This window comes from Misgurnus anguillicaudatus, chromosome 12, assembly GCF_027580225.2.
Source record: "Misgurnus anguillicaudatus chromosome 12, ASM2758022v2, whole genome shotgun sequence".
In the NCBI taxonomy this organism is placed as follows: Eukaryota; Metazoa; Chordata; class Actinopteri; order Cypriniformes; family Cobitidae; genus Misgurnus; species Misgurnus anguillicaudatus.
In genome coordinates, this window is record NC_073348.2 from 2,825,460 (window position 1) to 2,845,097 (window position 19,638).

Here is a 19,638-nt window from a genome sequence, read left to right on the forward strand (position 1 = left end):
AGTAAAATACACATGAATTATGTAGTAATTCCATAGTTACCACACAGAATATTCAATGATTTACTGACCAGGGACAGATAGACAGGTGCTCTGCATGTGGAATACAGCACCTACAATACAGAAAAATCCTCCCACCGACACGGGACAACAGGTCATCACGTTGTGATTGGTTGAGACGGAAGTATTGCTGGAAGCGACTATCATCCAGGGGGAGCTCCTGGAGGAGTTGGTGAAACTCACCAAGCTGGGTGTGCCTCACGAACGAGTTTCGGCTTCCAAATTACATAAAACACAGATGATAAGACTGGATGATTTACCTCAAAATTAGAGCCATTCATTTGGAGGACATAATTAGGGAAAATGGCAATTAATCATTATCAGGCGACATGTGAACCCCAGAGTCAAATAAAAAAGTTAATTTACAAGAAACTATGACAGATGCACTTACCATACTATGAGTCACACTTTTTTCATAGTTTGGCGGGTCCTGAAGCACTAGTCAGGTGCGACTTATACGTCAAAATTATTTCATATGAACCAACAGAAACCATTACCATCTACAGCCGCGAGAGTCCGCTCTATGCTGCTTCTGTATTTATGTAATTTAATGGATTTAGTGATGTGAAATGACTTTGGGACCTTTTTGAACTTTATTTGGCTTGTCGTGTTTATTTAGCCTATTTAGCCTCCCAGCTATGTTCTGTAATGCTATGTGTGCTATGTGTATCGTGTAAATAACTGTTTATGTTACTTTAACATGTACAGACACCTATTCAGCCTGCTGTTCTGTGCTATTGTTTAAATGAATAACTTGCCTTTCAAGATTAAATGTCTGTTCTTCGGCTTGGATTTTGTGAAATTGTTTTCTAAATAAACGCAATGTATAATCCAGTGCGACTTATATATGTTTTTTCAACTTCATGACGCATTTTTGACTTGATGCGACTTAAAGTCCGGAAGATACGGTACATGGTTTTGCATCTAAGCTCATCATTTACAAATATCTAAAAAGGAAAATGTGAAAAAGGCAACATTATAACCATCAAAAAACAATGTTGCATCAGAGTGGGTGGTGAATGGGTTGGCCAGTTTGATTCAGATACTGTATAAATGAAAGAACAGTAAGGAGATCACATCAAACTCTTAACAGGAGGAGAATAGAACTGATGACCTATGAGACAGAAGATCATGAGACTCAATACTGCTTTCCTGCCATTAACTCATCATGCATCAAGACAAAACGTTCCACATATGAATACAATATCATGTATGTGTTTTTTTCATTGCTGTCAGTATGGACTGTGTTTCTAAATTTGCTGGTGATCATCTCCATCTCTCACTTCAAGAAACTTCACACTCCAACGAACATGCTCATTCTCTCTCTGGCTGTGGCAGACCTGTTCGTAGGACTTATTATCATGCCATTGGAGGCGATTAGGTTGATTGAAACATGTTGGTACCTTGGAGACACTATCTGTAGACTGTTTTTAATAATCTTGGACATGTTCCTCTGTACATCTTTGAGTAATTTAGTTGTAATAGCTGTTGATCGTTATGTGGCTGTGTGTCACCCTCTGCTGTACCCACAGAAAATAACAACAACTAGAACAATAATTATTATCTGTGTTTGCTGGTTCTACAATTCAGTTTATGCCATTTCAATTTTTATAACTACTTCACAAAGAAATTACACATGTTTTGGTGAATGTATACTTATGCCTACTTTTGCACTGGAAATCATCGACCTGTTCCTGTCTTTCCTGTTTCCTTGTACCATCATTATAACTTTATATTTGAGAATCTTTTATGTGGCACATCAGCAGGTTAAAGTTATAAACTCTCTGTTGAGGAGTGGAAAACATCTAACAGAAGGTTCAGTGAAGACGAAATCTGAGAGTAAAGCCGCTCTGACATTAGGCATCATTGTGACAGTTTATTTGTTTTGCTGGATTCCCTATTATAGCTTAAATTTAACACCAATCACAAGAATGACTTCTGTTATATCCTATTTCATGTTATGGATGTTGTATATTAATTCAGCTCTGAATCCTCTCATCTATGCTATATTTTACCCCTGGTTTAGAACGTCAGTTAAACACATCCTAAATCTCTCCAAAATATTTAAAACAGCATAACTGCTATTGGACTTGTTCATTATAATAATAATTAAGGTTCTGGATTTACTAGCATTGTTTAAAACAATCAATGATGGGGTTCAATACAAAATATTATGCTCACATTTGGGAGAGTGCTTTGCCATATTACTAATAAATCTATAATTAAGTTCATGCAAATGTCAACCTAATAAAATATATATCAAATGTTCTTTAAAAAGCCATCCTTTTTTTGTTTGCTGGATATTATTGAATATGGTTTGTGCCTCCATAATGTTTCTCTCATCTAAAATAGAAAACATTTGTATAGACTTATATTTTTCTGATGTCTTTCAGGGGTTTAGGAAAAAATAAACAGATGGTTTAATTTATTGGTGAAAAAGGCATTCTTTGTGAATTTATGTTAATGTCATATCCATAATGTTCTATCATTCCATAAAAATGTAGTTTTTAATTTGGCTAAAATAATTAATACACTTTTACTTATTAATTATTTTTATGTGCATAACTATGTGGCTAACTGAACATTTCTCACATGACCTTGCAAGACATGACACTGACCTGCATAAAGAGCAACTATTGCATCAGTCTGTCAATCTACTTACATGTGAATTTGTTTCACACTTTTAATGATGCTTTGGGGGATTATCTTTGTGAATTGCAAAGCATCACAAAAACATTGGCCTTCAGAGTTTACTGTAATTGATTTCTCAGGTAATTTATGTCTTGATCCTGTCAGTATATGAGTAAATAACTAAGAGGTCAAAGAAGCAAAGATATTGTTATAGCGTTTATGATGAATAAGCCCATGCTACTTTTCTTTTGAGGAGGAATTTTTATTAATAAGATCAAAATCCTGCCTCATTTCTCTATCAGACTGACTACATGTATAAAACATAAGCATTAAACATTAAGATTAGAAAAATGAAATTTGCCAGCCTAAAACAAATGGGGGAAAAAACGTTAAGTTAAACACATTATAGACCCCTTCACGGTTCACGTCACAGGCGGTTCCCACTGCGCATGTCGGGGTCAGAAAAGTCATTACAGCAGACTGAGTTGCGTATTACTCGGTATCGTCAAAAATGCCTACTTACGTCGTGGGCTGTGAAAATCGCACCAAGTCTTCCGTTAAGTTTTCGCGATTAATGCAGAATCCCAAAAACAAAAAATTACAACATCTGCAGCTGCAAGTAATTAACGTGCAGAGTGGAACAATGCAAATATCAAAGAGGCTTGTGTTTGTTGTGCTCACTTCATTTGAGGTAAGTCATCATTTTTCAGCCCTGTTAGATTAAATTATAAAGCCTGGATGGTATAAACAGTGTGACCCCATGCTGCGCGCCCACCCGATAGTCATTCAATGTTTACAAACCTTGAAGGGGTCTATAATGTCTGTAAGTCAGCAAATTTTTTCCCTGACATAAAAAGTTAAATAAATGTAAAATTAGAGCAAGTTGTCGACCTTTGTGTGAACAGTTATGACACATGCATTCATGTGCAAAACCAGAGGTGGAAAAAGTAATAAAATATTGTACTCAAGAAAAAGTAAAGTTACTTTAATAATATTTTACTTAAGTAAAAGTAAAGTTACTGGTCTAAAAATCTACTCAATTAAAAGTAAAAAGTAATTTTTTAAGTTAAAGTTACTTTTTTTACAACAGGGAGAGGTGGAGGATTTTATAGTTCAAAAACGACATGGGAATATAAATCTCAAATGAGTTATTTATTTTTAATTGAAGAAACATCTTTACAATTAAAGTGCAATAACAAAAAGTTAATAAAATAAAAAGCTTTTTTAAGAAACATTTATGGAATTGTTTAATGATTTTTACATGTGAGTTATGCAATTTTGAAGGTGGTCAGCAGCTAGTAAATACAATCACTATAGTAAGGTTGTAATTGATGTATTGCTGGTAACACATCATTTTATTAAACTATATATAGTTTAAATGAGCATATAATTAGATGAGGCGGGTCTGCATTAGTGCGGCTGTCTCGTCCGTCTCCATGGTTCTTTTTACGCGCCGTCAATCATCAGTTGCGCGTCTTTTCACCTTGCTTTTTAAAAAAAAAATTTTACTCAGTAACGGATATGATTTATAAAGTAGCGAAGTAAAATACTTTAAACAAAACATACTTAAGTAAAAGTACAGATTTTAAAAACTACTCAAAAAAGTAAAAGTACACAAAAAACTACTCAATTACAGTAACGTGAGTAAATGTAATTTGTTACTTTCCACCTCTGTGCAAAACATACAATGAACCTGTATTTCCACTGGCTTAAAGTAAAAAAGATCCCACCTCGTACTTGCATGTTGCCAAGAATATTTGTAAATCTGCTATTGATATTAAAATTTCACTAGATGTTTGTAAAAACTCGTGCAATACACACATGCAAAGAAATCAAATCATAGATGTTGTCATAATACTCACTGAGGGCGAAGATGAAGTGAAGACCCAAGTGCGGTTTATTAAACAAAACCATGTAACACGCACAAACATAAAAAAATGGCATTGCATGATAACAGGAACCAACAGTAAGTACAATAACATTTAAACAAAGCTTGACCTAAAATGGACCTAGCAGCTTTGATTTTTAAAATTCACCAGGGCACACGCCCCATTGAGGATTATGTCCAGGACTTCCTGTGTTTGAGCAACAAGTTGGACTTAAATGATGCTCCTTTCAAAGACATTTTCCCTTATGGACTTAATGAGAAGATTTCCTGTTTGATGCCATGAGGCTTTGAGGTAAAGACTTTGTTGGAATTTATAGACACTGCATTATTGCTAGGTGGTTCTCGTTTTACTGTTGGAACTGTGGATGAGGAGCCCCACAGTCCCACCGTGAGTTCCACCTCTGAGCCTCCACTTGTAGTGAGTGTTCAGCCAGAGCCCACAACAAGACAGCTGAAGAGACATCACCCGAGCCAGTTCACGAGATTGTTGCCTCTACAGAGTCTCTGGTGAACTTCAGGACCAGACTGAAAATTTTTAGTCTGGCAGACACTCCTCTACTGTCATTGTGGGCAGCTGGAGTTCCTAAACCAATTGTCTCCAGTTCTGTGGTTTCAATGGTGCCCGAGGTATGTCCGCTGTCTGATGTGCTTCCTGTATTTGCCATGGCTCTGTGGTGTGGTGTGTTTAGGCCACATACTGCTCAGACTTTACTGCAGCCCAGAAACCTGAGTCTCCTAAGCCATCCGCCATGCCTGTACCTGTTCACAAGATGGCTGACGCACTCAAGCCTGTTCACAAGATGGCCAACACCATGCCTGAGCTGCTTCACAAGATGGCAACGCCATGCCTGAGCTGCTTCACAAGATGGCCACCGCCACGCCTGAAGCCACAGCCAAGATGGCTGCTGCCACGTCTACAGCCTAAGCCATGATGGCCGCTGCCATATCCACGTTCCTTACTCTGGTCAGACTCCTAAGTATTTTTTTGGGGGGGTAGGAAGGGACGAGGCAGAGAGCAACACCCAAGGCCCTCTGCTGCTCCACTGTCCCGGTCCGCCTCTGCACCATGGCCCCTTGCTACTCCACTGCCCCGGTCCGCCTCTGCACCACGGCTGAGGCCTCTTGCTACTTCCTGGTCCATGCCCGCCATTGCCCCTCGGCCGAGGCCTGCCATGGTTTCATGGTCCTGGCCCACCCACAGTTGGGATCTAGGTTTCACAGTCCTGGCTCAACATTTTTCTACATTCTCTGTAGAAAAGTAAAGGTCATATATCTCTCTTGATTGCAAATTCCTTGTTGGATGTAATTATGTATAATACTGCAACTGCAGTGTGTGTGATCCTAGTAAAAAAGGGAAGCATTAGATTACGATTCAGACTGAAACTGAAGTAACAAACACAGTTGGTTATTGCCTGGATTTATAATGGGAATCACATAGCTCTCATTTTCATATTGCAGAAACAACCTCTGTGTAAGATAGGCTACAACACGCATATAGATTAGACATACACTAAAGATGAGACTTTGATGACATTGATGAGATACAGAATATGATTTCTGTATTTTCTGCATTATTTAAACCTCTGCGTGTTGTCTTTATAGTTTATCATGTTTCTACCTGTATTTCTCGATGACTGTGAAACAAAAGGTTATGTCTGCCAACAGGGCCACGCACAGGGGGGTGCCAGAGCCGGTGCCCGTCTCCCCCCCCCCACCACTTCGCTCAAAGCATTCTGCTGATTCCAATAATCTGCTCCAGGTTTTCCCGCTCGCTCTGCAGGCGCAGCATCACTCACAGTATGTGTCTGCGGCACAGGCTTGTGCACAATTCAGAATTGGCCTCCATACAATTCATAAATTGGAATTGAATGGACTCTGCCCTACTAGAAGTTGAATTGGAATGACAGGAAGTGGAATTAAATTTAAGGCAATTCAAAAATTCCACAGTCACACAACAGAAAGAATCATCATCATCATGTTTATTCATCTAAGCATCTAAGTTACACAAAAATCAACATAATAACAAGTTTCTATTCAATATAAGTGTAACCCAGTAGAGTAAATGGCTACTAGTTATGGATTTATTGCAATGGTTCTAGCACAGAGATAAATGTATAAATGGGTATACTGCTTATTGCTGTATAAACTGAGTGGGGTATACCTTTACGAACATGACCATGTATCAAGTAAGACTGTTTTACACATGTAGAAAACGTGGTGTTAACCTACTGTCACGGTAGGAAATCCTATGTTTCCTCCGTGTCATGTTTTGTGTTTGTACTCACGTTGTCTCCATGTGCTCGTTTGATTAAGTGTTGTCACCTGTGTAGTGATTGACTCGCTCCAGCTGATCCTCATCACCCATCAGCTACATATACTCACTCATCTCTCTTCCTGTTGTCAGATTCTCATTCATGTTCCAGCCTACCACTTGGATTATCATTTCTCGTCTTCGTGTGCTTTGGATCAGTGTTTCATGTTGTCGTCTCCGTGTGAGTGTTTGGGTCCGTTCCTGGTTTCATCCATTGGCCATCATCACTAGTGATGGCCAAATGAAGCGTTTCGAAGCATTATTGCTTTCCGATACAATTGTGTCGAAAATGGTTCATTACTCGAAGCTTCATTCAAACAGAAAATGCACACCACCATCTGCTGGTGAAGTAAATGTAATGCAACAAAGCTGACAATGCGAGTAGGTTAATGTACCCGCCCCATTTGGGCTGTCAGAGCTTTGACACTGTGTTCATGTTTCAAACCCTCAATAAAACATTGAACATGAGATGTGTTTGTGTGTGAATATTTAGCCGTAGAATACAGCACTCTACAACTTACTATAACTGGACATTTATGTATTTAAAAATGTATTTATAATGTGGCAGAGGGCAACTGGACAGGGCTTGGACAATGTGGAGGAGGGTATTCATTAAATGTTGTGGTTTTATTCAGAAATATAATTTTATATTAATTATAATATAATTTTATATTTTTTAATAATTTTATAATATAGCCTAATAGGATATACATTTGGTGATGTGGGCGATTTCTTTCTTTTTTTTAACAAATTCACCAGCTTTGGAGAATATTCTCTCACATGAAACAGATGATGCTGGAGTACACAAAAATTGTTTAGAAAGCTTTTCTATGGTTTGGCTTCAGTTGTGTGGAAAATAAAGCCGCCAGTTTCAAACCTGTCAACGCCGGATTGGGCTATCAAAGCAGTCGTGTGGTTCACTAGAGAAATGAACCAGTGTGTTTGCTTCAGACGTCGTATTTCACGTGACTAGTGACGTAACGATACAAGCTCCGAAGCAGTGGTTCATTGCAAGGACTTTTCGAGTCTGAAGCAAGCATCGAAGCTTCGGTGTCAAATGTAACATCACTAATCATCACACTCTTCACTGACTTCACGCTTCAACACTCTTCACGCCACCGTAGACCTTCGATCACCATCGCCAACATCCTGGACTCAGTCACATATTCTGTTGTTTCACTGTCTTTACCATCATTTATAATAAACCTGTGTTGATCGCCTGCACTTGCTTCCTCCTCTTTAATTGTATCGTAACACCTACAAGTTAGGTCTGTCTTTGTTTTATTGGTTCATGAGAGTTATGTCCCGCCCTCAACTATGTGTTCTGTATTTTGAGTGGTGGTTTAAGGAAAAAAACAAACAAGAGTGGAGAGACGGGCATGTAAAATTTTTGAACTGTTTATTATAGCGTGTGAAACACAGGATTATCTGTTTAATTTTGTGTTTACTTTGAGTTAATGTTGAGTGTTTACTCAACCTTCTAGTGATGTCAATCGAGTCTAGAGTGACAACGACCAGTTTGTTCTCCACTCATACTTCTTAATGGTACTCATCTGAACTACGGGTAAGTGAAACCTTTAAACAGAGGTCGTCAGCGTGTGTAACAGTCGTGTACTGCATGAAGAGAGAGACATTGAAGACGATCATATAGCGCCCTAAATGACGTGATATTTGGAGTTACTTCGGCTACGTGGGAGGTGCCATCTCGTCGGCTGGCAAGGTTAACGAGACCGAAGTACAGAATTTCCGTGACTCCGTTTGCGCCGCACATGAAATTAAGGTAGCTTACTGTTGTGTTATGTGTTTGTGCTCCGGAGAGTGAAGGGGCAGTTTTCCGGCCTCCACGTACACGAGCTACGATTCAGGCCTGCAACGGGTTTTTTGTGAAAGACTGGTGTGTGTGTGTGTGGGCCCACAGTGTTAATTATACTTTGTGTCATTCACCCTGTTTCAAAACTGTGATTAGTCAAGGTAATGTGTTGATTCCCAAAGTAAATACTTACCTTTTATTTACATGCAAAAAAAGTTTCCTTGTTTAACCCCCTGTGGTCCAAAAACGCAGCGCCACGTTTTGACGTGTTTTTTCCTGATTATGCCAGAATCAACTTAAAATACTCCATCATTAATAATCATACACTTACGTGTTTGACATAATTTGAAACGGTAAAGGGTCTTCTTTAATATGTGTTCATTCACAATAACAACAGATCTTTGTGTTTTTGTCAAGTAAAGAAAATAAACAGGGTGTGCTTTTGAGCTGTCTCTCAAAACACGTTACAAAAATTTGCTTTACAGAAACTCTGCAAATGCTTGTCACACAAACATGATACACATATCCAAAGAAAGCCTGAAATGTCTACTTTTAAACAAGCTAAATATAATCGAAAACAAATAATGCCTGTTTATATAATCTGCTTTGAAGTAAAGAGAGTACCGTTTTTCTGGCTGACATCATTATCTTTAATTCGGTCACGCCCACAGGTGATACCCACTGTTGACATGGAAATCAACAGACGAGTGGTTCAAACCATAATAAAGCATAAAGTTTATCAGATTTAAAGACTTTACCACATGTTTGGATTATAAACTTTATACACACGTGAGGAATATCTTCATTTATGTCCGGGCAAGAGAAGCATTTATCTTTAACGTTACCTTAGAACAGTGGTTTTCAATTCCAGTCCTCGGGCCCCCCCTCCCAGAACATTTTGGGCCCTATTTTAACGATCTGAAACGCAAGTCCAAAGCGCAAATCGCAAGTGACTTTGTGGGCGGAGCTTGGGCGCTGTTGCTATTTTCACGGCGGGAGAAATAAGTCTTGCGCCGGGCGCAAATCAATAAGGGGTTGGTCTGAAGTAGGTTCATTATTTATAGGTGTGGTTTGGGCGTAACGTCAAATAAACCAATCAGAACGCTATCCAACATTCCCTTTAAATGCAAGGGCGCAAGTTCCAGGGCGGGTTGCTATTATTATGACGGATTTGACAGGCGCACGCCAGGAGCGGTTCACTGCCGAGGAGACCCACGTTCTTGTAAGAGCAGTCACAGAAAGAGAAGTTGTTTTGTATGGGGATGGGAGAAACCCGCCCAAATCAGCGTCGGTTAAACAGGCGTGAGAGGAAATAGCCGCAATTGTCTCATCAGCTGCGCCAAGCACTACAATGATGTCAGGAGACGGGGGGATCCCAAGCTTGCCAGCATAAATCGGGCACGCCGGGCACACAGGAGGACATCACTGCGTCCACCCTCACCACTGAAAGGGTTAGGGGGCTTTGAAATCGGACACAAGAAACGCAAGCAAGGTTCAACCCCAAAGTACACTTACAAATCAAGTTCACAAACATGAAGGTTTCTTATGAAAACATTTTAATTATTATTTAGATCAAATAAACGTAATAAAGCCACACAACAAACTCATGAAAATATTTTAATCGTTATTTGCATGATAATTGTTTAACGCTGCCACACAAAATAAATAAAAACTATCACCACAATGCTCACCACAATGATTTCCCTTATCTCATGTATTAATATTTTTTATTGTTACAATTTATGATTTAATGATTTCCCTTATCTTATATTTTTTATTGTAACAATTTATGATTTGCAAAAATAACTGTTGCATCTGTGTAGATTAGATAAGCAATGCGCGTTGTGCACGCTATACATTATGGTCAAGCATGCGCCCTTAAAATAGCATAATGAACCACGCGCAACGCGCCACTGACTTTAGACTAGTTTTTTTTGGTTAGTAGCGCAATTGTTTTTTGAAACTGCAAAATAGCATAAGACATGGTTTGCGCCGGAGCACGCCTCCTTTTTTGCGCTGAACCGCCCAGACGTGCGTCTGTGAAGGGAAAAACCCGCTGTGCGCCAGTGCAAAATACGAAATGATACATGCGTCACTGACAAAGTCAATTGCGCTGGGTGCAAGATAGGGCCCTATAGATGTCTCCATATATAAAAACACCTGATTCTGATCATCAGCTCGTTAGTGTGTTAATTAAGGAGCCGATGAGTGAAATCAGGTGTTTCATATAAGGAGACATCTAAAACATTCTGGGAGGGGGGGCCTGAGGACTGGAATTCAAAACCACTGCCTTAGAAGAACAATGGAGGACGCACTGGAGGTGGATGAGGATATTAGAAGTAAGTAACAGTTAATTTATACCATTTATATTTGCCATCATGTATAATGCTCATGGCTTGTGCAGTTCAGCCTACATACAATAAGCAACCTCAGCAGACTGCAGGCTTCGGATTGAAAAACTTTCACATTGTTTACAAACGAGGACGCGATCTCACGTAATGGCGGATTTTACTGTTGCATGCTGTAACAGTATTAAACACAATTATTTACTTATATCCTTCATGGCAACTTTCAGTAAGCCTGAACTGCTGTATCTTTTAAGTGTGTACTGTAATATGATTCCATGTTTACATGCTTATTTACAAACAAATTCGCGTGACCTCCCATAATGGCGGATATCTTTTACATGTTTTACAGTGTTAGACAGAGTTATTCACTTTCGTATCCTTCATGGCAACTTTGAGTAATGCTGCACTGCGGGATTTGCTGTAAAATGATTCCATATTGTTTACATGCAAGGTAATTCCACACATTGCGCTTTACACGCGACACCGTTTTTATGAGCGCCCGCGTTACACGGAGACGCAAGCTCGCGCACATGGACGCCATATGCAATGTGTTTTTAAAGTTCATACACACTTACAGAAACGCGTTTAAAACAGAAACTAGACGATAAGGGGATGGGCATCTGAAAACAGTCATCTGAAAACAGCTTTTATATAACTAATCTGCAGATGTTTATTTGAGATGCTGTGAATTTAGTTTATGTACATGATCGTTTATGAATGTACTATGAACGATATTTACCCATCAGTTATATATGTAAGGGTATTTCTGTGGACAATTTATGCTAACAGCTGTTTATAACTCTCTTACAGGTCTGCATCCCTCTTATCAGTACAAAACTATGAAGTGGAAAAACACCTTTTGGACATAAAGTTATATGGTAACATGAGTCACATGAAGTTTACAGCTCTGTTGTTTATCAGTTTCTTATACAAGTTAAGTTTTTGAATAGAGTTTGTTTCCAAATAAACTGAAAATATCCTACTGAACTTCATTTCTATTTTGATTATATTGTTAACTTCTTAATAAACCTCGAACAAACATGTATACATTTGTCCTCCCATTCTTTACTGTAGTTCCCAACATTCCTGCCTCATTATGCAGCTCATTATGCGAGTCTTTGTTTGCTAACTGTCAATCAATCCTTCTCGCATACAGCCCCTCTAAACAAAAAGTGTCTTACAATTTCTAAATCAATATATTGTTTTATGTGAATAAGTAGGCAGGATGAAAGTCTTGTTAAAACATGTTTAGTATGGGTTTTGTGGATCAGTGACTTAAAAATTTAGCTTTTTTTAAAAAACCACGCATAAACGTTTTTCTCTCAAAAATACAAACATGTACAAACATGTAGCTCATATAATATTTTAGCCCAGTTTGTGCTGAACACAGTGGTATGAGACACTTGCCATTATTATGTTTTAAAGCAACTGAAAAAAGACCTAAGGTAAGAGCATGTCAGAACCTCTGACAGTGTCCCAAAATGGTCGGACCCCAGAGGGTTAACTGATTTGTGAGTACAGATACCACATTTGGGCATTTTTACTTGAGATAATGTTTTTTTATGTGTTAAAGGGTCAGATTATCACTGTGATTGTGTCAATACATTACCTGGTCAAGTTTAATACTTTGAACCGTTTTGACATTGTGGTTTCTGTTATCATTAAATCCTTTTGTAGTTTGTTACTCATCTAAGAGTTTATCACTTCAAAAGGTGTTTATTTTGTACCTTGTAATTATATTGGAGTATGAGTCTTAATTAAGAGTCTTTCTAAAGTAGAATAAGATAATTGTAATACCAGAGGGGCCTAATTTCAACATCTGTTGGCATATAGCAAATGAATGCCCTATTTATTTAACGTAACTACAGGTAGGGGGCGCTACATAAGAAAGGAAAAAAATTGTAACTGAGTTAGTAATTGCGTTACATCATTATAAAAGTAACAAATTACCAGGAAAAGTAACTATTGCATTACTTAAAAAAGTTCAAATATTTTCAACTAACTTAGATGCCCCCAAAGAGAAACCACTAATTGTGTTTCAGCATGTGATGATGTGAGGTGCTTTATTAGATCAGAATTAAAGACATGGAGATACTCTTTCTTACTTGGCATAAGTTGCATGTTACATAAGTTGCACGAAACATAAACATTCTTGCTTTTTTACATAACATTCTTGTATAAAAGTAGTGCTTATTATAGTGTGTTTGCGACTGCTACCCCTGAGCATGTGTACTTGCATCGCTCTGTCATTGCATGTGTGTGGGACTCGGGCGGACTGCACGTAAGGACCGGGCTACCTGTGATTGTCTAGCAGCAACACCCGCTGCTCTTTGAGAGACAGAACGATACATGCTCTTGCATCAGTCTCTAACCACGTCAGAAAAGATTGCTAGATTTGTCCTAGTCGCTTTTTTAAAGTCGCTGAAAGGGTTTAGAAAGTTACTAAATCTAGCGTCAAAGTCACCAAGTTGACAACACTGCACTACTTGGACTGTGCATGTGTTTGTGTATGAACTCTGTCTGCCTCTGGTTGGCTAAAAATTCAGCCAATCATCATTGGTTATGTGGTTGTCTCACCCCCTCTAACACACAGTAACCAATCATCATCAGTTATGTGTCTCCCACCCCTCAACACACACAAAAGAAAAACATTGCCTGTCTGGATGAGAGCCTACTTGCTTCAGTAAGATTAATTATAGTAACGCAGAGCATTTTAATGTAAGTAATAAAACGGCGTTATAATGGGGAAACAGTCATTTATTTGATTACTCATTACTGAAAAAAGAACGCCATTAGTAATGGCATTTATTCCCATCACAGTACTAATTACTCAAAAGAACAGCACAAAACAAACTCGTAAGGAACACCAAACTCAAGGACTTTAAATAGGGAGAACTAATGAGGAGAACAGGTGAGAATAATAATAAGTACAATAATAAGACCACATCTTCCCACACAAAACATTGTACTGTCAGAACCCTGCCATACTCAACCAGATACAGAGATGCAAACACATGCATGGTCAAAAAAGAGAGAGGTTATCAAAGCCCTGGCTCCACGGCAAATATCCAGATACTTACATTTCCACAGACCCCTGCCATCCCCGGCCCACCACATAGGCATATATAGTAAAATGAAATTCTAAAAATCAAAATACGCCAACACTATTTTGGAAAATTCAATTTCATTTTTCATTAATTAAACAAACTCTTACTGAAATACAGTGCCCTCCATAATTGGCTTAAAGTGCACACTCTCAGCTTTATTTTGAGGGTATTCACATCCAAATTGGCTGAAGGATTTAGGAATTACAGCTGTTTTATATGTAGCTACCCCTTTTTGAAGGGGTCAAAACTAATGGAAAAGTTGACTTAAAAGCTGTTTTATGGATAGGTATTGTCTATTTGTTAAATAACTTCTTCATGAATGACAGATGTTAAAGGTCTGGAGTGTGGTATTTGCATTTGGAAGCTGTGGCTGTGAACCCAAATTATTCAGTTCAGAGACATCTCCATGCAAGTGATACAGACCATATTTAGGTTTCAAAAACACAACCAATCCATCAGAGAGATAGCAGGAACATTAAGAGTGACCAGATCAACAATTTGGTACATCCGGATTAAAAAGAAGAACACACTGGTGAGCTCAGCAAAATTAAAATCTTGTACGTCTATATAGGATAAAATCCTGTTGGAGAGAAGCTGCCCACTCTGCAGCTTTTTTATCAAGTCCTGTAATAATACATGTATATTTAATATGGATTTAACCAGGCTGAAGTTAATGTATTATTATTAAATTGAATTTATGCAATAAAACTTAGGGCGCTATTTTAACGATCTAAGCGCATTGTCTAAAGCGCACAGCGCGACGTCTAAATGGGCGGGTCCGAATCCACTTTTGCTAATTTAACAACGGGAAAAATCGTTTTTGCGCCGAGCGCATGGTCGAAAAGGGTAGGTCCTATTGTAATGGGAGTATTTTGGGCGTAACGTGCAGTAAACCAATGAGAGTCACAGCTCTCATTCCCTTTAAAAGCAAGTTGCGCTGGCGCTATAATCCCTATTTAGATGACGGACTTTGTAAACTGAAAAACTAAACGGAGGTAAAAGATCCCCAGTTTAAGATTAATGTTAAATAATTGTGTTGTTTTTCCCTTATATTGAAATTGTTATTTTTTTATTAAAACCTTTAAAACCCGTTTTCTTTTAGTCATGGAAGTAAGAAGCTGGATTGTAATTGCTTTAAATGTATGGCTATCCAATATCAACAAAAACTAATTTAAATGTATTTAATATACGGTTTGTACTCTAAAAATACTTTATTTGTAACAAACAGGAGATAAAGAAATTACAAACGGCTCTCCTCACGTTTCAGCACTTTGGACAGCGTTTTTTTTAACAAAGAGTTTTTTTAAGCATTACTTACAAATGTTTCTCATCTCGCCATATCCACAGGTACATCATATACAATAAATCTGTGAGGTAGCATTAAAAAAAAAAACATTTAAAAACAGACGCATTTGTTCAAAGCAAAGCATTTATTTACTTATCAGGCTGCAGGTAAAGCAGCTCTTTGCGCCTTCTAACGTCTCATAATCAGTCCTCATTTATAAATATGTCCAAGAGACTCAATAATAATCTCTTAAATTCAATCCTTTAATCTTTCATATTTAAAAGCATTTTTGTGCTGCTGCGCATTTATGTACTTTGTGATAAGCAAACCCGTGTTGTCCTCCCGTTTATAGGCGCATATTACTAATGTGCTCTTTAAATAACATAAAACATATTGCGCCATTGACTTTAGACTTTAGACCAGGTTTTTGTTGGTGAATGGCGTAGTCTATTTTAGTTGCCTCAAAATAGCAACGCGCCAACAATGCGCCTGAACACACCTTGTTTTTCAGACCAGAACGCCCATGGGCGCAAAGGGGGCGCAAATGCATTTGCTATTTAAACAACGCGGCGCTAAACGTGAAAATTAGGGTGGAAACTAGCGAAAGACACTTGTGTCGCGCATTGCGCTGCATTGCGCCGGGTGTAAGATAGAGCCCTTAGAAATTTTTTTTACACCTACCTGGTATAAAGGCAACTTGTAGTATAAACATTTAATAAAACATCATAATTTTGTACAACATTACTCTTACAATTCAGGAGTCATGTTGCAGCCACAAAAAAGTCCTTGGGCATAAAAAAAAGTTTGGTTCCGGTTGGTTGTCAGTTTAGGTCATGGGTCGGTAGGGAATTTATTTTATTTTTTTTTTTTTACAGTGGCAGCAAGGGATAGGTAGGAAATTGTTACATATTTAAATTGAATAGCGGATATATTTGAGGTGACTTTGGCCATATTGCGTGTTTGTCTCACGCAGCGCAGAACCACGGATCTCCACGGATTATCTCTTTTTAATTGTGTGTGTGTGTGTGAGAGAGAGAGAGAGAGAGAGAGAACAGTAAATGCAGCTGAACGAATACACTGCGTGTTTTAAAGTAAAAAAATAAATAAATAACGAAACGCAATATGTGGAGGCCGCGGTGTTGAATCTGTCTGTATGATATGAAAAATATCTTACGTGAGCCTGTGGCTAAAGTATAAAAGTGGAACTCTTTGTAGCATAATCAGGGCTTGACATTAACTTTTTTGCTCACCAGCCTGTTTTTCAAAGGTACTAGCCAAAGTTAAATTGTATATGATTAAATTTGACTTTGGCATTCTAAAATTACTTTAATTCAAGCAAATTTACTTGCTAAATTAGATGCAGACTGAATTTCAAATGCAGTCTGACTACCCGAATTAAGACAACATTTAGCTGGTATATAGCTGGTATATCAGTATAGATCATATAAGATGCATGAAAAACATGCTAGTAAGTAAGGCATAAATAGATTAACTTTGAATGAATATATTAAAAGTAGAACAGGGGTGTAGAAGAAACACTAATTCTAAACTGAAAAGATAAACACAAAACCCATCGATAACCACTGCGTCCTCTTGTGCATTCGCAAATCCATCAGCTCTCGCGCGCTCTCTGGAAGGTGACGCTTTGGTCCGCAACGCCCCGCTGATCGCGTGCGCGTCTCTCAACAGATCTCTGTGCGTTGCTCTGAGTGCAGAATGGAAGTTGTAGTTTCCCAGTGTCGCATTGCGTATTGTTTATCATTTCGCATAACTTTTAAGAAAACAGACCCGCCTTACGGCCGAAATCTTACCCGCGTTTGGCGGTGTTAATGTCAAGCCCTGGTCATAATACCATAAATTCAAATATTATAATTCACTTACTGCCAGCAAAAATGAGCCTTGGTTTGTGCTCTCTGGAAGAGAAAAGCCCACTTGCATATCGTTGTTCAGCTCGTCTTTTTTTGTCTGTAATTTACAACTTTCGGCGGGGCAAAAGATCACGTTGCTGTGCACGAAACAGCTCGAATGCACACCAAAAATTACCACTTTACCAGTGCTTTTGTAAGTGGCGACAACGATCTGTGAACTATTGTGTTAACGACTGTGTAGCTGCTTTGTTTGTTGCTGGAGGACGCGTGCTTTACAAAAACGGTGCTGTACTAAAAGGTAAATTATAGTTCGCCTCAAAATTTTTTTTGTTTGTGTATTTATTTAATCTGTATTATTTCTTCCCCAAGCTCATAAAATAAATTTGGGTCGCACATAAATTGGCAGGGTCGGTCGGAAACCGGAACCAAACAAAATTTTTTTTTAGGCCTTGTCTGTCCAGTCCCCTTCAACCCCAGCACACTGAAAATGGAGCCAGTTTTCACAAGCCGTGCACTGCACCCACTGATATTGTCTGATGTGGTCATGGAAAACCCTGTTAGAAAACCGAAGTGGGTCAACTTTAACAAGCTGAGAACAAACTGCGTTCAGTGTACTTTGTCACTGTATATTCTAGCTTTCCTTTAAAAAAAAGTTAACTTATAATCGTGATTCACTTTTCTGTTGTTTGAATACTCACCTGGATTATTTTCAATATTTAGTAAACCTTTGTTTGATTCAGTAAACTTGTTTCTCTCAGTCTGTTGCGTGTGTAAAGATAACTCATCTTGTCATTTTTGTTGTATGTAAAGTGATGTAAAAATAAATTAATTCGTTAGTTCTACTGTACATACCTTGTTTTTCCAGTTGCTCGCTGGAACACACATGTTTTATCTTCCATGCCATGCACTGGCTGCTGGAGTCTTTCGACTTCGACTCTTCTTGCTGAAGTCTAAGTTCTTCCCTTTCCTTTTTCAGCCTTTCTGCACTTGTAGGTGGGAAGTCCTGTGTAACAAATACATCTGCTGTAAAACTGTGTTTCTCTTATAATCAGCACATATTTTGACAAAGTGATTAGTCTAACCTCAGGATTCATATTTTTAATCATTTGAGTGGCGTGGTACAGACGGAGACTTCTGCACTGATTTAGTTTCAAAGTCTCTGCAGTGACCTCACGGCGAAAGATTTCATTTTCAGCCGCCTAGTGGTAAGAAATAGATTTAAAAACAAAAGGTCACATATGCCCTGAAGAGTTAGTTCACAGGCAACTCACAGCACACACTAAAAAGCCACAATTGACTGGATCCTGCTGTCTCCACTGAACAGGATAATATACCATCCAATCTTCAAGACCTCCAGAAAATCTGAAGACATTTCTAAAAAAGAATATGTAAACAATAGTTTAGTATATACACATACTCTCACAGTATATATTACCAAACCATGATAATTCTAGGATGCAGTAAGATGCTTTGACTCTAAAAAGGGCTGGCTTATGTTTGACCAATAATAGGTAAATATTGGACAGAACACATGCTGGGTTAAAAATGACAGAATGATGGGTTGTTATGATGCAACCATTGGGTATAATATCCCAGCATTGTTTTTTTTAACCCAACATGTGTTTTGTCCAATATTTACCCATTATGAGTTAAAAATAACCCAGTCCTTTTTAGAGTTTTCCTTACCTGAGGATGTCCATGTCAAAGTCGGAAATTGTCTTATAAATCCCAAGTGGATCATACACCCGAATCTGTTTCTCAGGGAAGTCAAACACCTGCAAATAAACACATCAGTCATCAATCCACTCCAAAACATTTAATAAAGTTTTTTGTCCACTTAAAACAATTACATGCAAATATGCATTTTGGACATGGCCTCTGATGAATCTGCATCATTTAACGTAGGCTGTTGAACAAAAACAGACATCCATGCAATTATATTCAGGACAAACAAAAGACTACACCTCCAAATAAAGGTGCTTACCCAAAGAATGAAATGGTTCCCCCTCTCTGGATTGACATCACCAGTAACTCTGGTGAGGAATATTTTGTCTGAGACCTACAAAACCATAATAACATCAGGTAGAAAAACGTGTGTTTTGTTCTACACTTTGCTACAATATATAAACATAATATATAATATATTTAAAAAGAAAGTAATGTAAGACCTACAGGGATGCGTCGCACAACCTTGTCACTGACTGTCATGGTCTTGCCAGACCTTTGTGCTAGATTCAGGTCTGAGTTCATATGGCAAGACCATGACAGTACTGTGTTCTGTTTAGGGACACGTGGAGTCATATTGTGTGTGTGGCTTCCACGAGTTCCCAGTG

At 38.3% G+C, this 19,638-nt stretch overlaps 1 protein-coding gene and 2 long non-coding RNA genes across 3 annotated transcripts; 1 reads left to right on the top strand and 2 right to left on the bottom strand.

Moving 5' to 3' along the window:
• Positions 1 to 1,265: 1,265 nt before the first annotated feature.
• Positions 1,266 to 2,537, top strand: LOC129446047 (trace amine-associated receptor 9-like). The gene has a single exon (XM_055207003.2). It carries the CDS (start codon positions 1,266 to 1,268, stop codon positions 2,133 to 2,135), a length of 870 nt encoding a protein of 289 aa, XP_055062978.2. The 3' UTR covers positions 2,136 to 2,537.
• A 15,212-nt stretch (positions 2,538 to 17,749) lies between these two features.
• On the bottom strand, positions 17,750 to 18,519 carry LOC141368937 (uncharacterized). The gene is made up of 3 exons (XR_012372344.1): positions 18,388 to 18,519; positions 18,158 to 18,308; positions 17,750 to 17,859 (listed from the first exon to the last, which is right to left on the bottom strand). It is a non-coding gene; the product is annotated as an uncharacterized lncRNA (long non-coding RNA).
• Positions 18,520 to 18,573: 54 nt separating this feature from the next.
• LOC129423979 (uncharacterized) lies at positions 18,574 to 19,638 on the bottom strand. Its single transcript, XR_012372345.1, has 3 exons — positions 19,290 to 19,638; positions 18,992 to 19,080; positions 18,574 to 18,679 (listed from the first exon to the last, which is right to left on the bottom strand). It is a non-coding gene; the product is annotated as an uncharacterized lncRNA (long non-coding RNA).